The 25,267-nt window shown below is 40.6% G+C and overlaps 3 protein-coding genes and 1 pseudogene across 7 annotated transcripts; 2 read left to right on the top strand and 2 right to left on the bottom strand.

The window, feature by feature from the left end:
- Positions 1–1,690: 1,690 nt before the first annotated feature.
- On the bottom strand, positions 1,691–13,966 carry LOC136436768 (mitochondria-eating protein-like). 5 transcript variants are annotated; one of them, XM_066431022.1, is made up of 14 exons: positions 13,773–13,966; positions 9,248–9,353; positions 8,674–8,908; positions 8,073–8,168; positions 7,496–7,540; positions 6,791–6,925; positions 6,095–6,302; positions 5,635–5,793; positions 5,189–5,364; positions 4,211–4,337; positions 3,122–3,181; positions 2,794–2,829; positions 2,405–2,495; positions 1,691–1,877 (listed from the first exon to the last, which is right to left on the bottom strand). In XM_066431022.1, the coding sequence occupies exons 1-14, from the start codon at positions 13,857–13,859 to the stop codon at positions 1,810–1,812; spliced, it is 1,629 nt and encodes a 542-aa protein (XP_066287119.1). In that variant the 5' UTR covers positions 13,860–13,966; the 3' UTR covers positions 1,691–1,809. The 5 variants fall into 5 exon arrangements, with proteins under 5 accessions (XP_066287119.1, XP_066287117.1, XP_066287115.1 ...); XM_066431020.1 differs by lacking the exon at positions 3,122–3,181 and having other exon boundaries at positions 13,773–13,963; XM_066431018.1 differs by lacking the exon at positions 2,794–2,829 and having other exon boundaries at positions 13,773–13,962.
- Positions 9,877–11,104, top strand: LOC136436773 (UDP-galactose transporter senju-like). Its single transcript, XM_066431026.1, has one exon. It carries the CDS (start codon positions 9,952–9,954, stop codon positions 11,026–11,028), a length of 1,077 nt encoding a protein of 358 aa, XP_066287123.1. The 5' UTR covers positions 9,877–9,951; the 3' UTR covers positions 11,029–11,104.
- A 2,094-nt stretch (positions 13,967–16,060) lies between the features above and the next one.
- LOC136437713 (U5 spliceosomal RNA) lies at positions 16,061–16,176 on the top strand (annotated as a pseudogene).
- Positions 16,177–18,717: 2,541 nt separating this feature from the next.
- Positions 18,718–23,152, bottom strand: LOC136436770 (cyclin-A2-like). The gene is made up of 9 exons (XM_066431024.1): positions 22,698–23,152; positions 22,287–22,545; positions 21,111–21,253; positions 20,632–20,855; positions 20,354–20,429; positions 20,092–20,220; positions 19,683–19,796; positions 19,210–19,343; positions 18,718–18,982 (listed from the first exon to the last, which is right to left on the bottom strand). The coding sequence occupies exons 1-9, from the start codon at positions 22,887–22,889 to the stop codon at positions 18,931–18,933; spliced, it is 1,323 nt and encodes a 440-aa protein (XP_066287121.1). The 5' UTR covers positions 22,890–23,152; the 3' UTR covers positions 18,718–18,930.
- Positions 23,153–25,267: the final 2,115 nt, after the last annotated feature.

Below are 25,267 nucleotides of genomic sequence, written 5' to 3'. Positions count from 1 at the left end.
AAAACTATCAAACGCAAATCACTCTTAGCCTGTGAGAGTCATTTTTTGGGCTCTTCTGAAGCAGTAGCAGTGTTCATACTCTGTCTGTAAATCAACAAAGTAGAGAGGCTGATGCAGTACTCCAAATGATAGACAGGTGGTGCTTCAAATCCTATGTTGGGTTGTGGCTGACATGTGCAGTCACCATGGTGATTCTGCAGATTCAAACCTTCAAAACAGCCTATTGGTTCCTAGTTCTCTTGATATGAATGCCCCTTTCATCTGTATTTGATTACAAAAGATAAACAGATTGTTTCAGAAGGTTTTAATCTTTTTATTGTTTCTCAAGAAGTCAAACAACGTGCAAAAACATCCCTACACACTAATTAGTTACAAACCAAACCATTCATGTCCATTACATCTGACATGTACTATAGAAAAACATTTTATCTAGATATGTATAGAGGACATTTCTGATTCAAACTGGCCATTTTTGACCTTGTCATTACATATATCACATTTCCCATTCTGATGTCAAATTTATTTCAGATTTGTTGGAAATTGAAGTCGTATATAAAGTTTCATGGTATGATACATATAAAAAGGGATTAATGTGTACAAAATGTGAGTAAAAGAGTCATCCAGTCAAATCCACAAACTTGAAGCTACAAATGAACACTAGTTTGTTACAATGCCACAGTTAAACATGGTATTCTAAAATACAAGTATTGTAGTCTTAAGTCAGCTTCCTGTAAAGAATCCAATGGAGGTAATTCAGTAGAAATTGTATGGAATATGTAATACTAGTATACAAGTTACTCACAGCCTGAGATTCCAAAATTTGAAATCACTTCTTGGGCCTTTAAACCCCTTATATAAAATCCTTTTTATGCATTTCATGACATTGTGATTCAAAATTTGCATTTGTCACTTTTGGACACATATTGCGAATAATATTCCTTAGCATACTGCCCATCCTCCATGTACAAACTTTGGAATCTATCATATATAGTCTTCATCTATAGATACCAAATATGGTGAAATAATTTGCATAATGCTACAAGGATCAATGTGTATAATCCTGAACAGTGAACACACACATAGCAGCAAACAGCTATCTGCTTGGAAGGAATACGTAGTCATGAGCCTCCACCACTGGTAACACTGATGAGACCACGCCTTTAGTAACACTCAATGGTGAATATTAACAAAAATAAATCAAGTACCTCTACACCTACCTATCAAAAGTCCACACAAAACAAATGTCATTGTCAACTCTAGTAGACATATTTCCTGATTCATCACACAAAAAAGGCTGATGTTGTTATATTTACAGTACAGTGTCTGTACCACTACTGATTTCATCACACAGAGATAGGCTTGTCTACCGTATATTTTGTCGAGAAGTTGAAGTGTGTAACAAACTTGAAGATGTACAACTGTGCAAAGCTGCATGAAATTCTATTTAGACTTTTGTACACTTATTTCAAAAAAGTTTTGAACAAACCAGAAAGTCAATTCTTTCTTGTAGAGTTGACATTAGGTTGTATAACTTACTTTAAGCATTTGTGGTATCTTTGCTGTTTGGAGTATTTCACTGTTACCTAAACCTGTAACACTGCATAGTGCACACCCTATAGTCGGGGTTGGAAAATACCCAACATTTTTACACTCAATTAATTACCAGGAGGTATTGAAAAGTAAGGTCCGGGGTTCATTCAGGGAAACAGACAAACAGTTACTGTAGGTGGTCTATAACATTGAAATTCAAACTGGCCCATGCAAGGCATCGAATCTCAGAACAGCTGATTCGTCGTCGGCCGTTCAGCGTCAGTAGCTAACGTAGGAGGACGCGGCACTGTAGGGTCGGGGCGAGGAACGACTGCTGGGGCGCGAACCTGCAGGTCGGACAAGGAGAGGTATGGCTGGTTAGAAAGTGGATCATGTACATCACATGTCTTGCTAATGTATAGTATGCAACTTCTGAAGTTTTCTTCGTTAGTATGATATTAGTACATACTATTTGCTGTGAATGAATGATTGACTGTTTGGGAAAGTTATTCTGCAGATGGTTCGACATTAATATACCATCTGTCCAAGTCTATGACTTCCCCTTTACCTGTTTATATACAGTACATGCAGTTTTTGTAACCAGTTGAAGACTAACCCTTTAAGGATTCTCGAACATGAAGTGCAAAATACTGAATAAGGTACTCTCCGTGCAGGTGTAGAAAGGCAAAATCGTTAACTTTCTTAAGCTCCAGTTTCTGAGCCGCAGGCCTTTCTGCAGTTCCCGGTGGCCCATGAATACTGTTTGGCGCATGGATATTGTCTACTACTGCCGACAGAATGATTTTGCTCCTGGAATATCTGCTATGGACACCTGTGTAAGAGTGAGGGTTACAAGTACAGGGAGTTCACTTACTGACTGACATGGCGCTACCCGACCGGGTGGGGCTCGGAGAGCGGCTCCTGCTAGGGCTCATGGGGCGGGGGCTGGTGGCACGGCGAGGTGACTGGAATAAACAACCACGGCAACGTTAGTGACTGTACTACACATGACGAGCTTTTGTCCTGGGTGAAAATGGTGAGTACATGATCATGCTGTACCTTTCTTTTGCGCAAGAAATGCATTGTGTTTATTTCATGTTTTATCACTTTGAAAGTTTCAGTTGTAGAATGTAGAGAAATTGTTGCATGCTTTCATTGTTATTACACAGTACAATGTTTTATCCTTATTTGTTACATCGCATGCACTGTGCAGTTTTTCTAATCCAGTGCAGTAGGTTTTCAGTTTAAGACAAGATAACTAACCTGTTCTATGCGCAAAATGTTTGTATTATTCCTCGACTTTGTCATGCATTAAAAAACAATAAGATAGTCAGTGATATAAATCATTATACAGTTTCAATGTCCTTTTCTTGACAATGTTTCTGTAACAATTTGTAAAACACAGGACAACAGTTGCAGAATCATTACAAGGAAAGGAAAATGGAAACAATCATGCAAAATCAGCAATCAATTTCCTTGTCAATCACAGAAAAATCATGTTAACTAAATGTAACATTAGACATTGATTGGTCAATCATGCATCATTTTGATTGGTCAATTGCATTAGTGTTGAACCAATCATATCACCCACAGGGCTTGGTGAACGGAGCCTCGGGCTCGGGCTGCGACTCCGACTACGGCGCGGGGAAAACTAGGAGAGGAATCACACGAAACGAGAGAAGAGAAAAAGAGAAAGGTTAGATGTCACACACAAATTCACAGAAAACAAAACAAACTAAAGGCTCATATGGGGTCTTACTGTTACAGAATGTCAATGATTTCAACTGACAACTGTTTCCTTTTAAGCTGTTTGAATAATACTTCTGAATCATCGTGATACCAGAAAGTGAAAAAAAATTTTCACCAAGTAAATCCACCAAGCATTGAAAGGATCAGAAGATTTTAAACAAAGATGCTTAGTAAACCCCCTCAGAGCCTTGCAAAACTGACAACACAGTGTTAATAGTTACTGTTATGCAACTTAATTGCGGCAAGCTGTTTTTGTTAGCCATTATGCAACAAAGCAAGCAAGCAAAATGTTACTCGGTTAACAATGTTAATATTTGACTGACAACATAAACAACATAAAGCAGACATATTGGGACATTAGGCACATTGATGAGCAAGACACAAAAAGCTATTAACGGTATCAGTTAGCTTCTATCAGCCATTATTGAAGCAATGCCACAAGCAAAAGCTGTCAACATGGATGCACAAAGAATGTTGGGTGAATACAATGAAATGGAGCCCTTAAGTATGAGATATCGAGAGAAATTAAATGTTTTACAACTGTTAGTCAAGTGGAAAGAAAGTGTGTTGAGATGTCAACTACATTTAATGTTTACAGAAATAGTGACGTTGAAGATTACCTACTATGATGAAAGTAACTGGATGATAAATGATTTGGCAGGCCTTTTTTTAAAACTACATGTATACATAATATATGTATCATGTTACTAACATGTTCTGAGAACCTACATTTGATAGTGAAGTGAAGTGAACTTTATTGCTCAACAATCGTACATGGTACAATGTATGGCATGGAAAATTCAGTCAAATAGATCGTCAGCTTTTCCTTTTAAAACCTGACTAGTGTCAACTTAATGTTTATTTCCTGTCATTGTCACAGTACATTTTACCAAGTTATGTTAGCTTGTATGTTTGAGACAGACTGTCTTACCAAGGAAGCACCCCTCTTGGTCACGGCCTCTCCCTTGACCACAACCCTGTCATACTCCATCAGTGCTGGCCACACGTGATACGCCACTAGGGGAGCCGTGAACTCCGAGTCGTAGCTTCTGCGGTACCTGTCAACAACAAAGTCACATCATGAGACAACTCGAAATTGTCTTAACTGTTAACACTTTGCCAACTTAGATCATATGTTGAATGTGTAACTTTTACTCAAAAAGGACTTGTGATGACCTTTATGATATGTACTAAATCTAATTATATACAATTATAGAAGAAAGGTTCTTTGTCCTTTTGGATATGTAACAACACTGGTCCCTGATGGCTTCTACCTGTTTTTTGTTTTCTCACTTGTAAAACAATTTGAGAGACAAAAACACTTGTTTGGCTCAGAAGCTGAGGTTAATTGTATGGTGGCAAGACTGCATGTCTCAAACACCTGTTATTTGGCTTCACCTAAATGTACAGGACAAAAAAGTTGAGGTGTGTAACAACTATGCAGAGAGACCATCAGAGTGCAAGACTTGTGATAACTACTGGTAGTAGTCAGGTTAGGATCATTCTATGACAGACAAAATACCATACTACTGCCTTTCTAAAGGAAGTTTTAAAGACTAAAGGACGTCCCTTCTATCCAAATTTCTTGCGACGGTGTCAATATTGACAGGGAGCTTGTACACCTTTATGACTTACTGCACAATACAATACAGAACACAGCTGAGATTTGTATGGATTCTGTTTCTTCCTTGAATATTCCATAAGAAGCTGTGCTGGTATCTTCCCCGAAACTAAGAAGTGTCATCTGCTCTAACAAATACCTGAATTATCTGTTGTTAACGTTACCTTCGCCAAGAAGGTTATATTTTTGGGTGCGTGTACCTGCTTGCAAACACGATAACTCAAGAACGCCTGGGTGGATTTGGCATGTGGGCAGGTCTTGTTTGTGAATTAAATGTACTGTTCTTACTTGAGCTCGTTGTACAGCTCTGCGTCTGTAGCAGGTGAGATGTCGAGCGGCGGCTCCAGGGCACACATGCCCCATCCGCAGCGACACACCTCACGGATGAACGGATGCAGCAGGTTGAAGTCAATCTCAGCTGGGAACGAGATCTTGGGGTTGACATTCATGGCACGGATGGTATCCTGGGAAGGAGAGTATGATTGAATTTAATTATCAGAATATAAGAGTCCAAAAGATTCTCTACAAATCTAAAGGTCTCTGGAATGACATTGAAAATAAAATTGTAATTGAATCTATATCACTGGATTACCGCATTTTATCTTCAGACATTTCAAGTGTCCATCTGACACTTTTCATATTATCAATTTCTTTGTCTTGCTTCATATTTACATTTACAGTATTTGCTTTACATTTGGCCAAGAGTTGTAGAATAAGATCTAAACTGCGCTCACCTGAACAGCACCATTGACATCAAACAGGTCGGTGTTCCTGACGATGTAATCCAGAACGGCCTCCTCCAAAGTCTCCGGCCCAATGTGGGTGATGGCGAGGTTCTTACGCACGCGCAGACGCATCGCACGGAACGCCATCTTAGCAGCATGGAATGCCTCCTGTGGAGCAGAACAGGGTAAGCTTGTTAGAAACAGATTTCCTCTCTCACCAGCCAGTTAGCCTTTGCAACAGAAACAGGCGTAGGCAGGGCTGTCCTTCTTGAATCTTGAAAAAAATTGATAGAGGTGGGCATTGGACTGGAAAATGGAGGATCTGAATCTGTCATGAAAAATAATATGGAGTTGGGAACTTTTATGAAGGCCATCAACGGTGTCACCTTTATGTATGATAAACAAACTGAATTTAACAGTGGATAAGTACAATGCAATGTTTCAGCTATTGTTGAAGTGATGAACTGACCTGCACTCCTACAAAGACGATACGCTGAACCATCTCCTCATCGTCTGGGATGTAGCGGCGCAGGGTTGTCAGGGCCTCGACACGGTCGATGCTGAACAGGTCATTGTACCGACCAATCAGACGCGAGCGACGCACGGAGTCCGTCAGCTTGGCATGGGTGGGGGAGCCAGGCCTGGGTGGTGGCAGGGGTGGGAGGGGCTCTGGCAAACTGAGAGAAAAAATAGTGTGAAGCGTCGTGTTATGAAATATACTTCTGTCCAGTTGATTACTAGTATATGGTAGAATTCTGACAACAATGATTAAGGCAATGTCAGCTTACATATCTATGAAAATAGCTTACAGGCTGTAAGCCGTTTTCATAGATATGTAAGCTGACATTGCAAGTTACAGGACAACGTTGCTAGATGGAATGTACAAAATAAAGTTTTCCTTCTTTCCCTTTGCTACATTCAACTTAGATATTCCAAATTAAAGTCGTGCCCCTACACATACAGTGAAACCTGTCTATAGGGACTTGAAGTAACCAGTCACAGTAGACAGACAGGATTCTTACTGTTTGGATCGGTGATGATAATAATCTAAGGGAACACCAAAAAGTGGCCTCAATAGCCAGGTGATCCTTCTGCAGAGGTGGTTACTAGTACAGGTTTGGCTGTAGTTTAATGCAATTGATTATCTTAAAGAAAAACGCCCTACCCATTCTCCAGTACAGCTCTCTCTCCCCGAAGAATGGCGATCTCATCCCGGAGAACACGGACCTGCCGCTCGTAGTCGCCAATCATGTCAACCCTCGTGCGCAGGGAAGCAGACTCGTCTCGTGTAAGCCTCAGCCTGACAGAGAACGGAAAAGAACACAAAATTTGAGTTTCCACCTTTTTATTATCTCATACCCAAGATTCTTACAGTGCCCATAGATGAAACATGTAGGAATATCACTTTTGGAAACAATGATTTAGGTGTTGGTAAATGTAATCTGTGTCTTAATCATTTTTTTCCCAAGTCATTGAAAGAGGGAAAACTTGACTCACAAAACAACAGCACACTCTTTATCGGCCTTTTGTTTTATGACAGTGTCTGTTGTACATATCTGTAAATATACTGCTCCAAAAGGACACACTTTTGCGTTAGATCTAAATTTTCCAAAAATTTGTTTTGAGAACTTGCAAACTGTGTGACATCGACCATATCATAATTGGTTTGAATTACTACATGTTAGCAAACCAACCACATAGTGTCTGAAGAATAAGAATACTAGTTTAAAAAATGAAAACCATTAGTTAGAGTGAGATTTGATGTCAGTTCATGTGAAGGCAAGCAAGCCACCATCAGTGCCATGGAAGCAACCTTCCCACCCAAAGAAGGGGTGTTAGTCGGGTAAATGTCCATGGTAGGAAAACTCACTGAAGCCTACGATCTCTGATCCGATTCTGTAAGGATCGTACCTGGCTGTACGTGTACAAGATGAATGATAAGATTCACACAAGAAAAAAATGGAAATGAAATGATGGTGGACTAGGCTATTTTTTGTATGGAATGTCATGCAAGAACAAGTCTACATTTATACAAAGCACACAAGATATGACAGAAAAGTTTAATGAAACCTCTTTTTGTGAAATTTACAAAGACTGACTAGACTACAGGTCGTCATTGATGATATGTCTACGAGAAGAATCACCACCAGTCATTATGTTCTCCACAGTGGTTGTTAAAGGTGAAATGATTCACACATTTGTGGGGAATCCTTAGAGTTTATTGATGTTAGACCTAATTTCAGTGTTTTAGCACCAAAAAATGCTTTGCTCAGCTCAAATTAGACCAGTATGGCCACAATTTAAAGTGTAACACATACTTGCCACATAATAACCGTATATTAAGTCAAACATAGTCTGCAGAGATGGTGGCAAACACATGAAATGGCTGATGGAAAATATGAATGCAAAATATTTGTAATTGTACACAAACTTTGGAGAACACTTACTCTTCCTTCAGACGGATAATCTCATCCTCAGTGGCCATCATGGTACCTGTGGACTTCCGCCGAGTGTCGTCCAGTTCATCACGAGTTTCGTCCAACCTGGAAGATTTTTGGGGATTAATAATAATAATAATATGAGCAAAAACTTCTTGCATATGGCAGTCAGTTTTGTTTCTTTGATCAGGGCCAGTAGAGGTTTGGTGTTTGGTCGGCTCATTCAGTATCTTCTTCCATAGACTATTCCGTAGTCTAACTATTTGACCGTTGGGGCACCACATAAGATCTGGCAACCAGCTGCAGCTTTCTACACCCTTCTCAGTTTTCTGTTTTTCTTAGCATTTCACTCAGTGTCCTGCCTGTCCATTCTCTGATGTTATCAAGTCTCAAGTGGCTATGATGATGATGATGATGAATGTAAAATCTTGCATATGGCAGTCAGATTTGTGTCTTTGATCAGGGCCGTTAGAGATCTGGTGTTTGGCAGCTCATTCCAGTATCAAGTGGCTATAATATCCCAAGGTGGTGAGTGGTGCTTTGCACCTAAGCAATTCTACAGGTCCAGGGTACACAGCCCTAGTGGTAAATGTAACTGAAGAAGACTTACTCTGCCTTCAGGGCGGCTGCGTCGTCCTTGGTCTCCACCAGGTCCTTCTCCATGTTGTCCAGCTGCTGCTCGTAGTGCGACTGGATCTCCGTGATCTGGCGGTCCTTTTCCGCTGCCTCTGCCAGGACGGCAAGGCTGGTATCGGCAGAGACGCTGGCTGCGGACGCGGCGAAGCCTGAACTCAGCCATGGCAGCAGCCTGTTCTTCAGCGTGTTGACCCCTCCATAGAGACCACCTGTTCAACAAAAGGTTCATAGAGTAAGCTTTGTAACGTTGTTATATATGACTGACCAGCGTTTTAGCAAGGTATCCTTTTGGGTTATAATACTAACAGTATTAAAGTATACTATGAATTTAGAATTAACTTTGACATGCATTTTTTTCTAAGACATTATTACAAATGGCACTAACAAAAATGATTTTATTTCAGATTTTGCTTTTCCAAAGTAAAGTTTACTTTTAACGATACATGTTGTACTGTAATAAGTATGCATTTTGGCACCAAAACATCAATGCCAATGTCAGGAACGTAATTAATGGCAGAAATGTAGGACTGAGTTTGTAATTGAGTTACCTTCTGAAGCCACCAGGTTGAGGAGAGTGAAGAGCTGCCCCTGCACCCTGGCATTCAGCTCAACCAGCTCACAGGCACGCGCCACGTTCTGGTCATTGGTGTTGATCTGAAGAAGAAAACTCTACAATTTAGAATACTGGTAATATTCACATTGTGTTCACAACATTATGGACGACCTTCCTGCAAAGTTTATGATAAAGAGAACTAACCATTTGGACCTGCATAGCTATGATTGGTTAGGGCCAGGGATGAAAGGTTAGTTTATTGTTTGTTCTATGACAGGCTGGTGTAATGTCCACCTCAAGTGGCGTCTTTACTTATGTTGAATACCCGGATTGACCTTTGTTATGTAACCCAAGGTTATACCTGTGGACATAGTTGGTTCATTGACATGCTGGTAACTTGTATCATTATTTATCACCAATGACGTAATTAGCTGGGTATAAGAGCATAGCTGACAAGCTGCAATCAATAATTCCCTGTGATAATGGGCGGAAAGATTTCACCTTACGTGACCTAATTACACCAGTCTGCGGTACCTGGGTAATATGCAATTTACCTGCTCTAGAAACTCAGGCTGTCACAGTGGTGTAACCATTAACTTTAATATCAGCCCTCATGTACGCAACAATACAACAGATTTGAACTTGAAGGGTTGACGGGACAAAGTCTGCAATTCCAACCATCCCACAAAACTGGGCAGTATGGCAGGTTGGCGACCACAATTTGTCAGAGGCTGGCATTTCAGCAAGCTCTTCCCAACAAAGTGGAGTGTCGTGGTGTTCCTGGCCTACATGACAGTCTTCATCAACCAGGGAATCCTGGTGACTGCCAGTCGGACAGAGGACAACACGTATCCCTACAACACTGTTGCCTTAGTCATGGTCACAGAGGTGCTCAAGCTGCTAGTCGCCACAATGCTTTATCTGAAGGACAACACATTTAAAGAGCTGGTAAGAGTTGCTCTGAGGGATAAGAGAGTTCTCCTTCTGTACTTGGTGCCAGCATTGCTGTACTGTTTGTACAACAATCTACAGTTTGTGAACCTGGCTGTGTATGATCCTACAACGTACTACCTACTGCTGCAGTTCAGAGTCGTAATCACAGGGGTCATCTTTCAGGTTCTGTTCAAGAAAACGCTGAGCAGACTGCAGTGGTTGTCTCTGCTGCTGCTGACCGTTGGCTGTGTCATCAAGCACATGAAGTACGACACCCATGTGAGAGACGTTGTGTCATTCGGCAGCCAGTCTCTCAGTGTTCACCTGAACGCCAGCCTTCTGAACATCCTCCTGCAGGTGTTTTGCTCATGTTTCGCTGGTGTGTATACTGAGTTCTTGTTGAAGGGGGAGAAGTCCAGTCACGTGCCATTCATGATGCAGAATGTGTTCATGTACCTGGACTCCATCATGTGCAATGTGTGTGTGCTGGCCTTCACCGGCGACCTGCTGTCTGCTTTCACCACAGAGAGCATCAACTCCATCCTCCAACCAGCCGTGATGCTGGTCATCCTCAACCAGACAGCCATAGGCATCATCACCAGTCTGTTCCTCATGAGTTTCAACTCTATACTCAAGACGTTTGCAAGTGCGTTAGAGCTCATGTTCACAGCAGTTTTGTGCTGGTATATCTTTGGCATTCCCATTGATATTTTCACCTTCATTTCTATTGTCATTGTTTGTTTGGCAACTTTTCTTTACTCTCTGAACCCTGTTGTGGTTAAAACTTCCACCAGACACACAAGTGGTTCATGTGACAGTAAACAAAATGGATTTGTAGTGTAGTTTGAGGAGGGGGAAAGATTTGGAGAGAAACAGTGATGAAATGTTTTGCCTCAATTTTGTATCAGTCCATGTAATGACATTGGTCTTCTGGTTCAAGGGGATCTGCATGGGTAGTGCATTACAACTTACACAAAATTCCTGGTGCTTGTTACGCTTTAGGTTAATTCAGGAACGTCCCTGATAGATTATGTCAAATTGAACCACCTGCCAAGTACGTTGAACTTGAGTGGTTCGATTATGACTTACGTAGAATTGAATCTGGCTGGTTACACCTTATAGGAAAAGGTATGCAGACCCTCCAAATAGATGCTATTCCTGTGTGTGTGTGATGTACATGCCATGTCCGGTAATAGGTACGTGCAATAATGTGAGAAAATCATTGTCAAATGTAAAAGTTGTTAGAATTGATGAAATAAAGTTGATTATTTTAAACTTCATGGAGTAGACGTTATGTTTGTTAGTTAATTTCCTCAAACTTTAAAAACTTATAGGATGGAATTTCTTAATCGAGCAATAACACATCTTGGTGATTTAACTTCTCCACAGGAATGTGAAGTTTTTTTTAAAGGCCTTGAAAGTTTTTCATCTTTGTTTTCTGTGTTCCTACACACAAGCACCAACGCAACCGCCTTGCGTCAGTTACATTGTTAGATGTTTGCCTGTTTGCTCTGCAATCCCACTTCCTGCCTCCTTACGTGATCATTTAACTGTTCAAAACCAATACAGCAGTTCTGATCACTGTACTTCATGTTTACACAGCTTTAATGACTAACCATGGGATTTAGATGACTGCAATAAAATGACAATTTGATTAGAGCTGAACTGGATGTTACATTTTCTGTGATTTTAGGAATGAAAAGAAATGAAACATGGAAATAGAATAATTTTTGTACAACAAACTCAGAACACTTTTGATTGATTTTCCTGATTATCTCCATTATATGATTTCCATTATATTTCTAAGACTTATTTTTCATTTTAAGAAATAATGACTGACAAAATACAGCTGCAAATACACTTTGGGGGACTTGTTTTTCCTCACAACTTGTATGTTGTTCCAAGCCAAAAAGGCAACAAAACTATGAGGAAAATATCTCTGCCTACGGGCTTGTGGGGAAAGTGAAGGTATTTTGAATCCTTTAGGGGTGGCCTGGGACAAATATGTATGCAGTGACCTATACAGAACATTCTCATGGCTTCAGAGCCATAATAAAGCATTGTTCATCCACAATAGGTGTTTTGAAGTCTGTACACCTGTCTTTGTTATGGTTTCTTTAGAATGCCTTCTTTCACAGATTTGACCAGGTATACTTCTGTAAAGCCCTCACGGTTCTACCACCTGTATAATTCATTGAAACTACGGATGCCCGGCCTACAATGGATGCCCTAAATGAAACATACAAGTTTTGTATCGCTCTAATGAATCAGGACAGACAAAAGCTCAACTTCATGAAATATTTAAAATCTGTTTTGGTTTAAGCTCCGTGGGTAATGGCTCTTGAGATGCTGTGTATCGTACCTTTAGCTGTCACATGCGATTTGAACAAAAGGTGTAAAAGGGGCCAGTAGAAACTGATCAAATATGCCGGTAATACAAGCTCGGTGCGGTGTGCTAATATTTGCTTTACAAACGGCGATACTGCGACAACAATTGGGTTATCAGTCAAGCGCAAATAAGGCCCCGTGTCCATGGCAACCGATGATGCCATGCGTCCACCTGCCATCTTGAAATACCGGGGAAAATGTTGATGTATGTTTGAGTTCATTGTTGGCCACTATTTAAGGAATGCTTGAAGTCGAAGTGTGAATGTTGCAAGCAGACCGTGAGTCACGCATTTGGACCGACGCCAACTTGCACAAGTTAGGGGTGAGCCATGTTTTATAAGGAGGAAAAGCGCACCCCCAAATCTTACAACAGTTTGCGAGATAGCTCAGCGCACTGAAAATCGATATACTACTGGTGCATTCAGCGGCTATTTCATACAGGATTTCCCAGGCTTGGTGATCGTTCCATGTCACTGACGATTACCTAGCTACGCCAGCCCCAGATTAAATATCCCCCGGAGAACACTAAAAGCCATTCAAGCCCATGATTGCTGGTTTTGTTTCACTTCTTGATTGCAGAGGTGCTTTGAAGACAACTCTGAAGAACACTGAGCACCAGACAACAAAAAGAAAAGGGATTTCATGGTTTCCCAGGGTTACGTTACATTTTCATTCCCTGCACAACGTAACACAACCCTGCTGCTCGCCCGGGTCACAGCCCCAAGTCTTGTGAAAACTTCCAGACCAGTGGAGAAACTCTTAAGACTAAACAATCGTCCCAAAGGGGTCTATGCGTGCACAGAATATTCAGCAACACCCGAAAAGCTTTCAAAACATTTTCTTCCAGCAAGGAAAAGTAACAAATCCGCGACGTAATTGTATCAAGCGAGGTATCAAGTTTCAGAAATGTTGCAGGATGTAGCATGGCATGGTACATTAAGATTTTCCACCTAAGTCGATGATAACCAATCGACCGCAAATAAACAGAAATACCCGTAATCACGGCTCTCCGTGCGCTAATGTTCCCGCATAATGATCTGTTACTACACTCGGGAATTACAACCGAGCAGTGCGACAGGTGGTTGTAAATGATAGTCGTAAAGGTGCAACACTCGATAAGGTATGACACGAACGACCCCCACTAAGCACACACCCACATAACTTAAGAAGTTCCCTTTAAAAAAAAACTTTCGACTTACGTGATAATCGTCCAGCCACTTTTCTAGCTTGTCCTGCAGGGAAGTGAAGTTCCCGTTGTTGACCATGCGGCGGAGAGATTCAGCCATGTTGCAGGAGTTGTGTTTAAGGGTGCTGGAGTAGCTGGTGGTCTGGGCGAGGGGATCCAAGTGACGCCGCGCCGGGCAGGAAGTGTTTGTTTCGAGGGACGCCAACGCATGCGCACTGCGGCGGTTAAAGGGACACGGGGAAACAAAACAACCGCCCTGAGGTCACCTGGCCGGCGCAGGTAAATAATTACCTGCCGTGCCCAGGTAGATGATTACCAACCCATTGTGGTGTAGTACTAGAATCTGGACACAATTATTTCATGTCCTAGCGTGTGTATTTCAAGGACGGAGAAGTTTATAATCTATGATATGTTTGCACACATCATGTAACGTTACTAACTGATAGTTTTAGATGAGTTGTGCTTCTCCAATGGGTTTAGATGTACTCTGCTAACTTTTCTATAAACTGCCCAACCGATTGAAATATCGAACCGTTAGCTTCTACCAGGCTTCGCGGATCGCTATGAAAACTTACTAGTACAGTAGTAGAAATTGGCCAAATAGAGTGAATAGTCTGCTAAGGGTAGTCGGCTACCGAGAAGGGTCTATTTGGCCAATTTCTACTATATTCCCAGTGATCCATGGAGCCTGGTAGAGGCAAGGAGGTTACTATTTTAACCTCCTTGGTAGAGGCTAGACGAACCGCCCGCTTTTACAGCGATTGTAACAGTAACCGATCGACCCTATTTTTTTCGTAATGAATGTCCTAACGTTACTGGTCTGGTTTGTGTGGTGGTAATTCCAGCTAGTCACACACAAACAATGGTGAAAAGTAAATTGAGCCACCCGGCCATGATAGAAAACAAAATGTTACAGGTAACTGCAAATACACAATAGCTTCACCGAGCATGTAACGTTAGTATTGATTTACATATTGTGAGGACTGTCCGTCTTTTTCTCTGCTTGGGGTTTTCGTTCTTTGGCTCTTGTAGAATGATATGTTGAGATGTGCCCACAACGACACGTTTTGTTGACGATGTGTTCCTGTATTAGTACGGTGTCCCAGTGGTCGGACTTGTTTTTTAGAGTATTTTCAGCGTTTCGTATGCAAAGCTCCTGTACGTGTGCTTCTTTAGCTAGATATCTGTTATCTGTATCTACTTGTAATCTAATGGTCACGAATGAATACCAGGCTTTGGCCCAAAATGCACTGTTCAACCTCCCCCATATCAGTCGTAACAACACAGATCTATCCACAGATTCATCAAGTTTTATAACTAAAAGATTCGTTTTGGAAGATAAGAAATTGCGTTCTTTACCTTGTCACCCCAAACAGCTAAGAAAACACTCTACAGTGTTTGTGAATGCGTGCAGAGGCAAGTTCAAGGAGGCGGTGCAATGTTGTCTTAACTCTTATACCTCCATTCCACTTGAGGATGTGGCCGCGCAGCGACCTAAAATTTGGCATAGATAAAAGTAATTCTTTTCACGCTTTGTTTTGTTGTCTTTCCAGTCATATTTCATCATTTGCATGCATATGATTTTCCAAGTATGAAATCAAGGGCTACACAAATCCAATTTAGGTCGAAGCGAGATCGCAGCCCTCTAGTGAAATGGGGCTTGAGAGAATGGGGCGTTGTTTTTTTGAACTTGAAAGAAAATCGACAACTCGTACAGATTAGCTAACGCTACTTCTATTAGTCAGTCCGTGACTGTATTAATCATCACGAAGCAATGAACAGAGAAGAAATAGCAACTAGAACAACATTTTGTCTTGACTTGGATACCGTGTGGAGCAAACTGAATGCGAGTACAATGACGTTCACTCCATGTGGAGAGATCTGTAACCTCTGAACAAGAGAGGTGGCATCGCGAGAGGTATTGACAGTCCCTAAATGTGTCGCTAGAGGACAGCTCTGCACGTCACCTGCCGTAGTTGCTGAGACGTTGTTTGACGGTGCGTGTGACAGCACCAAGCAGCGAACAATACTTTTATCTTATTTGCACTGGCAGCAAATTTATCAAATATGAGTAAATGTTGTTAAGTATTATAAGCGCATTTATTGCTTGAATTCAGTATATAGTATCTATTACATGCACTACTATCGATGAAAAAAATTCAATCAACTTAGATGGCAATTGTTGTATCGGTTAGTTGCAATTACATGCCCACAAACGGAATATAATTAAAGTCTTAAGACTCAATTTTACACACGATCATGAGCAAGAACAATTACGTCGGAAGACGTTTGCGTTCTTGGCTTCAAATGATCTCCATTCAATACGTACAAATATTTCGCCTTTTACTCAAGATTTCCGTGGAGGGGAACCACTATTGAACTATAACAATTTTTCCTGAGCCCCCCTTGTGGCGCTATAAAGAATAAAAGATTATTGTGCATTAACACTATTCCTTCTGTGTATACGTCCGGTACAACACTTTAGAATGCCATCATGTTTTATGTGTAAACATTATTTATGTGAATTCACCTCTCAACGAGTAACCATTTCCAATAGCAGCTCATCTCGTGCGCCCAAACAATATCCACCCTCTGGCCCTCATCTTGGAAATCACACTGCCTACTTTGACATTTAAAATTACATTTAAAAATGCTTTCACAGCGTACGCACTGCTGTGAAAATGACGGTGATTGCACACGACCCAGCGTATCTTGAATCCATTCCTTACGAGACTTTGATATCAATATTTGACCAAACTACTAGTAACAAGTGTTGGACAACATGATGAACTCTAACGTTTCCTGATTTGTTGGATTAGAATTGAACTAGCCTACAGGGTCTTACAACTTTTCTCAGATCAAGACATCGTATCTTCATAATTACTTTCCAAGCAGAGGTTAGACTCCGGTATGTTTTGAGCGTCTTTTTGGGGGGCATTTCTATCGGGTTTTCTATTTTGTCACCTTTTCTGTGTATACTGGCTAGTAGAAAACCCGATAAAAATGCATAAAAAGACGTCCAAAACAAATCGGAGCCTTAGTGTACCAATCTCAGTAGTGACCGCTGGAACAAAAAATCGCTTGCTAACTTTGAGCCAGCGGTCCCTACGGACGATGGTACTCAGGCTACTGGAGCCTAGCCTCTGTTTGGATAGTACATGTACTGCAAAATGTTCTCAGACTGGCAACCGCTTTGAGAGCGGGACCAAATTACTTTCTGTTGGAGAAATTGTGAACTTATCATTTGCCCGTTTTCTGTCTGCAGCAGCTCACAATTTGCACCAACTACTTCTGTCTAATGGCAACAACTGCCTCAGGAGTTTGCTTTTTTGCGTTGGCCTTGAGTTGACAGTTCAGCATTCAATGGCGTATTAGGCTCCATTAACTGCCAAATTCAAGCTCTCAGTCTGTCACTGGCTGGCTGGTGACTGCTCAGGTAATTCTAGGTTGTCCATGTGTCTGATTAAGATTAACGAGTCCTTAATCCAACCCTTAAGGAATATTGGTTTGATTATGGAGTTTGGGAACTTCAACCCCTTCCCTTCAGACCACAAGTTATAGGTGGATTTGTTTTCACATTTGTCAAGACATAGTATTTCATATGAACACAACTTTATAAACTGTCTCAAAACTATGGCCAAGAATGTTATTAAACAGCAAAAGCCTGGAGATTAGATTTTTTGTTGTATAGTACTGTATGAGGATTTATGTTGTTACTTTAGCAGGCTGAAAACAATTGTTCAATTACTACAATGCTAAAAGCAAGCAAGGCATCTGGCCTACGTTTCTGTATCAAAGTCACTCCCTTCCCAGCTGGTGAAGGCAAAAATACCTAAGATGTAGTACTGAAGTTTATTTTACTAAGATTAGGAAAAGATGTCCATTTAACTTTAACTTGGACATGGATCCAGTTTGGAAGTTTAACATGGATATGTGTTCCTCACCTAACAAAAACACATACAACAGAGTAGTGTTAATAAAAACTTTAATTAAAAAAACTAAGTTACAAATGTACAGGGCTAGGGGAACATTACAACAAAGTAAAACAAATCATACAGTGCATAATGGTGTTTAGAATACAATGTGCAAAAGCATGATACACCAGGTATTATGTACAGCTATACAAGTTCCATTTGGACCAGTGTGGGGTGGCATAGTGATTCAGACATGTTAGGGCGGATTTACCAGGCATTTACAACACAAACCAGTCAATCAGCTTAGCTTGGAGTGCAGGTATTATAAGCCTATGCTAAGGTTTTATAGATCACTGATACCAAAACTTCTATGTTATACTGTTTAAGGTTCATGTAGTTTGAATGCACAGCTAGGATAGATCAGTGACCATGGAATGTCCTTAACAAAGCTGAGCACTTTATCTACAGCAATAAGTTCTAATCTGTCCTCCCCTCCCCAACATGTCTCCCACCATCCTGTGAAAGCTAAGCACATTTCCTTGTGAGGCCGACCACTGGCTGCTCTCTCTACTGCTAACAGAATTCATCTTTATTTCACAAAAGGACAGGAAGAGAGCTGACACGAGATGCAGCCAGCGGCAGACTAAGCAGGGTCAACAATTCAGTCTGCAACACTTCCACAATTTTCACTTCATTCTTATACAAGATTATGTCAAAGATTCCCACAGAATGTGCATACCAACCACCATTTTTCTTGTACAATTTAAAACAAGGGGAATCTGAGACTTCTTGTGTATAGACATTAGACTTTCCTCTATCATTATAAATCGATTCAGCTATATTGCCTAGGTTAAGTCACTATCTTTCTGATTCTTCAGCAAAGTAGAAACAATTTCCATGGCTAGAAAGTTAAATGTTTCTAATGTGTTTGGAATGGAAGTTTTGTTGACAGTGACAGAGAAGTTGCCTGAACCTGGATTGATTGCAATTACACTCAATACAAAACCTATGATCCTATCATAAAATGCTAAAAACTTAAAATCATTTGGTTAAAAACATTTTATTGGCATACACATACTAAAAATAAACTTGCAATTTTCGTCCTCAGTGATCATTTCTAAAATGCTCTAGTCTCCATTCAGCAAACAAGTTTGGCAGCAAAATTTTGAGTGAGAGCAGGCCATGTTCTAAAAGGTATAGCAATATTTGTCTTTACACAAAATGTACAACACTTATTTCACCCTGCATTGCACATAGTTATGCTGTAGGAGTGGTCGCCGGTGCCTGGATGGTAGACACACCGTGGTATCTGAAAAATGAAAAACATTGTTACAAACATGCAATAACCAATGATCCTGTCAGGGGGCATTACTGCACTGAAAAAAGGGCAACTTAAAAAATTGACGGATGGGCACAGTACATTAGATTTCTAACTTAAAATTTATAAACTTAACCTCTATAAGCCTGACACTACACACTGTTACCACAACAATTGTATTAGGATGTGGGGGCAGTCAAGAATATCAAAGTACTTACTTGGGACTCCTATACTTCTCCCTGACTGCCTGCTGCTGTGAGGACGGGGCAGCCTGGAAACTTCGGTGCATGTCCTGCACACACGGGAGAAGGTCCGCCAGCGTGTAGCCCGAGTAGTGCATCAAGGTTGGCGTCTGGGGGGAGGAGGAAATAAATCAGTGAATCTACAACTACCAGTCAGCTAATTCTAGTCATTGTACAGACTCGGCTGCAGCTCTGATCTACTAGTAGATCTCTGATCTGGATAGAAACTGGTGCTAGGCCAAGGTTTGACACCGCACATACTCAGACCCAGATTCAATCCGCAGGCAGATGGGGATTAACTCCCCTCGGAGCCATATTCAGACTTTTCATACCAGGATTCTCGAATCCCGATCAATCATGCGTCAAAGTGAGTTCTGATTCTTGAGTCCTGGTATTTATGAGTCTGAATGGTCCCTGCCATTGTGAAGTGAAATATGATAGGATCTTACCCATGGCTGCATGTTGAGCGTGTGCTGTGCCAGACAGAGTGAGGCAGCAGCGATGGTGGAGGGGACGTACTTCAGGAATGTCTCCCCCTCCTGTTGAGTCAGCTCTGCCAGGTACTGTGGGAAGGAGAAGGAAAATTAGTTTCAAAATGCCTGCTACCCACCCACTACTTGGAAAGTCTGAATGATATAACAGGGTCAGGCTAACTTGGACATAGGTATACAACTTGTGGTTGCTGATGATAACAGTCACCCTAAAGAAAAGGTCAAATCAATTCAACAGGGAAGACATGTAGTTTTACTGAAGATAATGAATCATAAGGGGTTATCAGCATAAGTTTTTCAATATCATGCTTTCTTTGCATCTGACACCTTTCACAATAAATCGAGGGCCATTAACATCCAAACTCACCATGGCCAGGCTTTCTGTCTTGGAGTTGACCTTGGCAGCCTGCAGGAACCGCTTCTGGAAACAGTTGATAGTTGGCACGGCCACGTCAAACGACAGGACCTTCAGTATCAGGTGCTCCATCCTCAGAACCTGTTGCCATGGAAATAAAATGATGCTGTAAATCAACAAATAACATTTTTCTGTTGAGGTTTCCCTAAGTTTTAGTATCATTAAAATAAATTAGAACCTAACAACCTTAGTACATTTGTGTCTTCTTGCTTACCTGCTTTTTCGTGTAGGTGTCATCTGTGATGTAGACAAACTCTCCAACATCTGGAGGGTAGATCTCTTCATACTTCCTGTAGGTAGAAATATGAATGCAATTACAACTGTTATAAATACAATTACAATCAATTATAAATAAATAAATAAAATAAATAAAATAAACTGATAAGAGTAGCAAAAATCAGAACCATAATTCCTCAGTAACTGAGTATAATTGCTCAGTTCTAGTCAAGAACCTGTGTGTTTCAAATTGAGCCTGGTAATGGCTAAACTTACGATGCTAGGAACATGGCTGCTGTCCCAACCAGCTGCAACTTGCTGCGCAGGACGGACATGGAGGACAGGAAGCGGTCGATGTACGACACAGCCAGGTACAGAGTCTCGTTGTGCAGTTTGTACTCCTCGGCCACCTCGACCAGCCAGTCCACCAGGATACACCGCATGGAGTTGGTGATGTCGGGCTGCTTCTTCATGTAGCCAGGCTTGGGTCTATGTCTTAGCTGGGAAAGTAGAATGCAAGTTAGAACATGTCCCAACAAAACTAGATTCCAACGGCTATCTTAGGATAATATTAGTGACTTGTTTTATGGCAAAATATTTCAATATTACAATGTATCTCACTTTTCAACAGACATCACATCCAGATGCATTGTGGACATACAAAACTTGCAATATGTGACAAATATATTGAAATATCTGCATATGCAATAAGCCATTCTGAAACACCAAGATTTTAGATGCTTGTTGAAACATACCTCAGCTTCCCGGAGATACTGAAAGATTTCTGTTGCATATTCAGCAACCTCCAACACACTGTCTCCATGGGCGTCAATGTCCTCTATTACTGACTGGTTGTCATCTGATGAGTCCAATGAGGTGTCCAGCACCATAGGAGAATCTGGAGTGCAGAGTGAAAAAATAATTCAATTAAAATGGTCTTAGTCTTACAATTGCAGATTATCATCAACTTGTTACAGCTTGTTTAAGTATAAGATAACCAAACATATCCAAACAAGTTATTTGTATATTATTTGTGGAAATTATTTGTAATTTGTGGACTTACGGAGAGCTGCCAAAAGATGTTCAAGTTTCCACAAAGCAGAATCTTCTTCCATACTCTCTGCCACTAGAAGTGCTCTTGGGGCCATTTTCCCACGATTTGTATTACAAACCTCAGTCGAGAACTATCAAATGATACCGATCTATACAATTCCTCCCATTTATACCTTCTTTGTGGCAAGTTCGTACAAGTTTATCAGAATACCAGAAAAGCATATTTGCACTTATAAAAACATCCCATGACAGAAAACATGCCTAAACATGCAAATATGACAAGATTATCCCAGAACGTGAATTAATAGCTGTTCTGAACAATGTGATAAAAGCCATACTAAACAGACTGAAACAAAAACAGTTGTTATAGAGTTTCCGTAGTCTGAGCTCCGTTGATTTGCATGAAAATGTTACAAGCGTATGGTTGAACCAGGTGAGAAATTTAAATCGTTGAGAAATTTACATGTGTTTGAAATTGACTGAAAACGACAGCTGCGAAACGATTTTTCATCTGATTGTCGTTTAACGGTCGAAAGAAAGGGGATGCTTCCTAATAATATGGTTTCTTTCCGGGCCAATTTGAAACGGAAAAGGTAAACTGCAACTTTACTGGCGCCACTTGACAAAAGGAGGTGTGGCAACAAACATTCCAAATTCTGTCACGGATGTTACAAAGTTATTTTCAAATTTGCCCGCTGGCGTTTTTATAATTTATCGTAACATATTACTATGGAAATAGCAATCCCAATCTTTACGCATGAAAGGATTATCATAGATTTAAATCGTACAGAGCAAGGTCACTGATAACTGGACAAACGGATTTTTTAAAATTTCTGAAATGCGAGCTTATGACAACAAAAGACGGGGGAGTTGTTTACCTGTGCTGCTATCGATAATTTCTTCCGTGCGGCCATAGATGCTGATGGCTTGTCTATTCCTCTCAGTGCCGAGTGTTGTGACTGTGGATGAAACCTGAGGTTCTTTGGACCGTTCTGAGTCTGCCTGATGGTCGACATGGATGGAGAACTGAGTAGAAGCGCCGGGCGGGACAAAGAACCCAGTGGTGGGCTTTCCCGCCTGGCCGCAACCGACGCTCCCGGTCTGGCCGCACCCAGAAGTCGATAAGGGACCGCAGTTCTGCAAAAATGTAACAACCAATGTTTAGAACAGTATTCAGTCTATCCAGGACTATATCATAAGAAATCTAGGTGATTCACAAAAGGAGATACTAGCTAAAGTTGTGCAGGTAGTCTGAGAGGAAAATTTGAAATATTTTCAAGATGGCTGACCTGTTTTGCAGCGCGGTGCGGTTGGACTCGTTGCCGGCTGGCATTTTGGTTGAGAACTCCGAGAGCCACACGCTTGTTGGCCTGTGGAGCAATGGGCCGGCTCTGGTTATCCTCCCTCTTCAATCTCCTTGCGTTGGCTTGTCTGTTTTCCTCTCCTAGCGTGGTTGAAAAGCTACCGAGTGCCTGTGACATGGTGAGCGTGGCTTGCAAGTTTCGAATGAAAACTGGAGTGTAGCTGTGGACCAACGGCTGACGTTCCCTCCAAATCTCGGCACGAAAGAACAAATTTGCCGAACAAAATAGTTCTGTAACCACGAGGACAAACTCACAGCTAGATCAACGATAAAAATGGACTAAAATGCACAGGCAGAAATGAGAGCAGCGAGCGAGAAGCGTATGAAGTCGAGATGGTAGCGTCTTCTTCTGCCGCTTCTGCTAACCGACCTCCTGTTTCAGGGGTTCAAGTAGCCCGCGACGCGCCGCACTGACCAATCAGAGCGCGCCATTCCAGTCAGCTGGTCAGGCGGGGCAGATCAGCTGGTGAATTAATGAGGCTTGTTGGCGTCGGTCTTACATGTGCACTGGACAATGGAAGGAATTCTTCCTTTGTTATGAACAATGTTGAAGACAACTGTCGTGCACCTTGCTCACTTTTTGCAATCAGGATGGAAAATTTAGAAGCCATGAAATTAATGTAATTAATTGAAGGGAAATAATTTGGGAAGCCATTTGACTTTAGAGTTGAAGGGAAATAATCAAGTGCCATAAGTTGCAACAATGAATTATGTATTTGCTATTTTTCAGTCATCACTCATTTTATTCTTCATTATCACCATATTATTCTTTATCAATATTCCTACAATGAGGAGTTGGAAATATTTTTAACTGATTCAAACTGTTTGGCAAAGAAACAGTACCCTACCACACACTGGATTTTTAATTTTGTTTTTGACTGTGATCATTATTCAGATTTTGCAAAGTTACACCTAAAGTAAAACCTTCGCTAATAAGAGCCTACAGGAAAATTACTATCATCTGTGATAATCATCAAAATTTATGCATTTTCTTTGCATCAGATTCTAAGGATTTCTCTAAGGTGATGCACCTGTAGCAAAGGTGCTGCAATTTGCATAGTATAACGTTAAATATAACATTATCAGCAAGGGGAGTTGAATATCACTGATGTAAATTTCCCAATATGCTGTGTGATAATCAGTGTGGTATTGGTACCTGTGCTACATGTAACAAGGATCAATCAGTTTGTGTACTCTTCAGTACTAATGGTTTTATAGGAAGTTTAGTACATTTGTACAATCTGTTTAAAATACTTCATCTGTGCCCTGGGCTGTAAACTAATGTAGTCACCACATCATGTGTTGAGGAAAAGAATGAATAAGACTATTAAGTGGCTTCCAATTTAGCTCAATGCCTTTTCTTTTTATCCACTTTTCTACTTGTAGTTATCATAAGAAGTGAAAGTTACCCTTGCAGCTACAGGTTGGTCCACCCTATTAGAATATTTAGTGCTTACCATCACAATGGAGAAACCATCCCCATAGGAACAGGATTTAATCACTTGTCTGTTCACCCTGAATATGAAGCCACCAAGACTGTTCACTTTTCAGTTGTCTGACTGGAATCCTCATTGTTACCTTTTTTGTGTTCCCACCTTTTAGACAATACTGCCTTTCACAGGTTTTGGTGAAGTAAACACTGCATTTTTCTAATGACAATGGTCTATTTGCAATCACATCAAACTTACTTTTGACAACACCAGAGATGTTCAACTTTTAGATAGAGAAGCTACAACAAATATAAAACAGCTTACTTTTATAAAGTTTGTCTGTAATGTGGGCCATAATTGCAGTCTTTTTGCAGTCCTACTTACTTGCCTACAAGTATGTTGAACTTATTAGCGTTTAGAATTTGTTTTCATTCTTTTATAGACTAGAGTCCCCAACATGTTAGAATTAACAAACGGCAAGACATCTTTTTTAGATCACAAAGCTAAGGACACATATACACAAATACAAAAGAACAAAAGTAAAATAATGCAAAACTGCGTTTATTGGTTACAAAAGTAGTTACATAGAAGATAATACAATAAAGCATATGTATTAGTGTTAGGTATATCTTATTTAGAAAATCTTATGTAACTAGTGAGACAGAAATAAAGCCATATTGCTGTGAGAGTGTGACATTAGCTAAGTAGTCCTTGTTGCCATGAATTTGTTTGAAATCCAGAAATCAGTTGTTTTAGTCTGTAGCTTGAGCATGAAGTTGTTACTTAGCACCAAAACTGAATATACATATATTTGTTAACCCCTACATTCATAAAGTAGATGTAGCCATACTAGTCATATTGTGGACAATAAAGTAATTGACCAGGTAAGGTGGCTTTACTTTCATTACTCAAAGTGATTCAGCTGTGAATCCTCACATCAGAATCAAAGAGAACCAATGATGACACAAAACTAGTACAATTTAATCATGCGTATGCTAAAGGTATGTCATTAAGAACCACTAAAACAAAATAAAAGTATCATTCAAGTAAAATTGGCACTTAATAA

The sequence above is a fragment of the Branchiostoma lanceolatum genome, chromosome 6 (genome assembly GCF_035083965.1).
Source record: "Branchiostoma lanceolatum isolate klBraLanc5 chromosome 6, klBraLanc5.hap2, whole genome shotgun sequence".
Classification (NCBI taxonomy): domain Eukaryota; kingdom Metazoa; phylum Chordata; class Leptocardii; order Amphioxiformes; family Branchiostomatidae; genus Branchiostoma; species Branchiostoma lanceolatum.
Note: the sequence above shows the minus strand (reverse complement) of the source record. Positions and strands in the feature narration are given on the sequence as shown.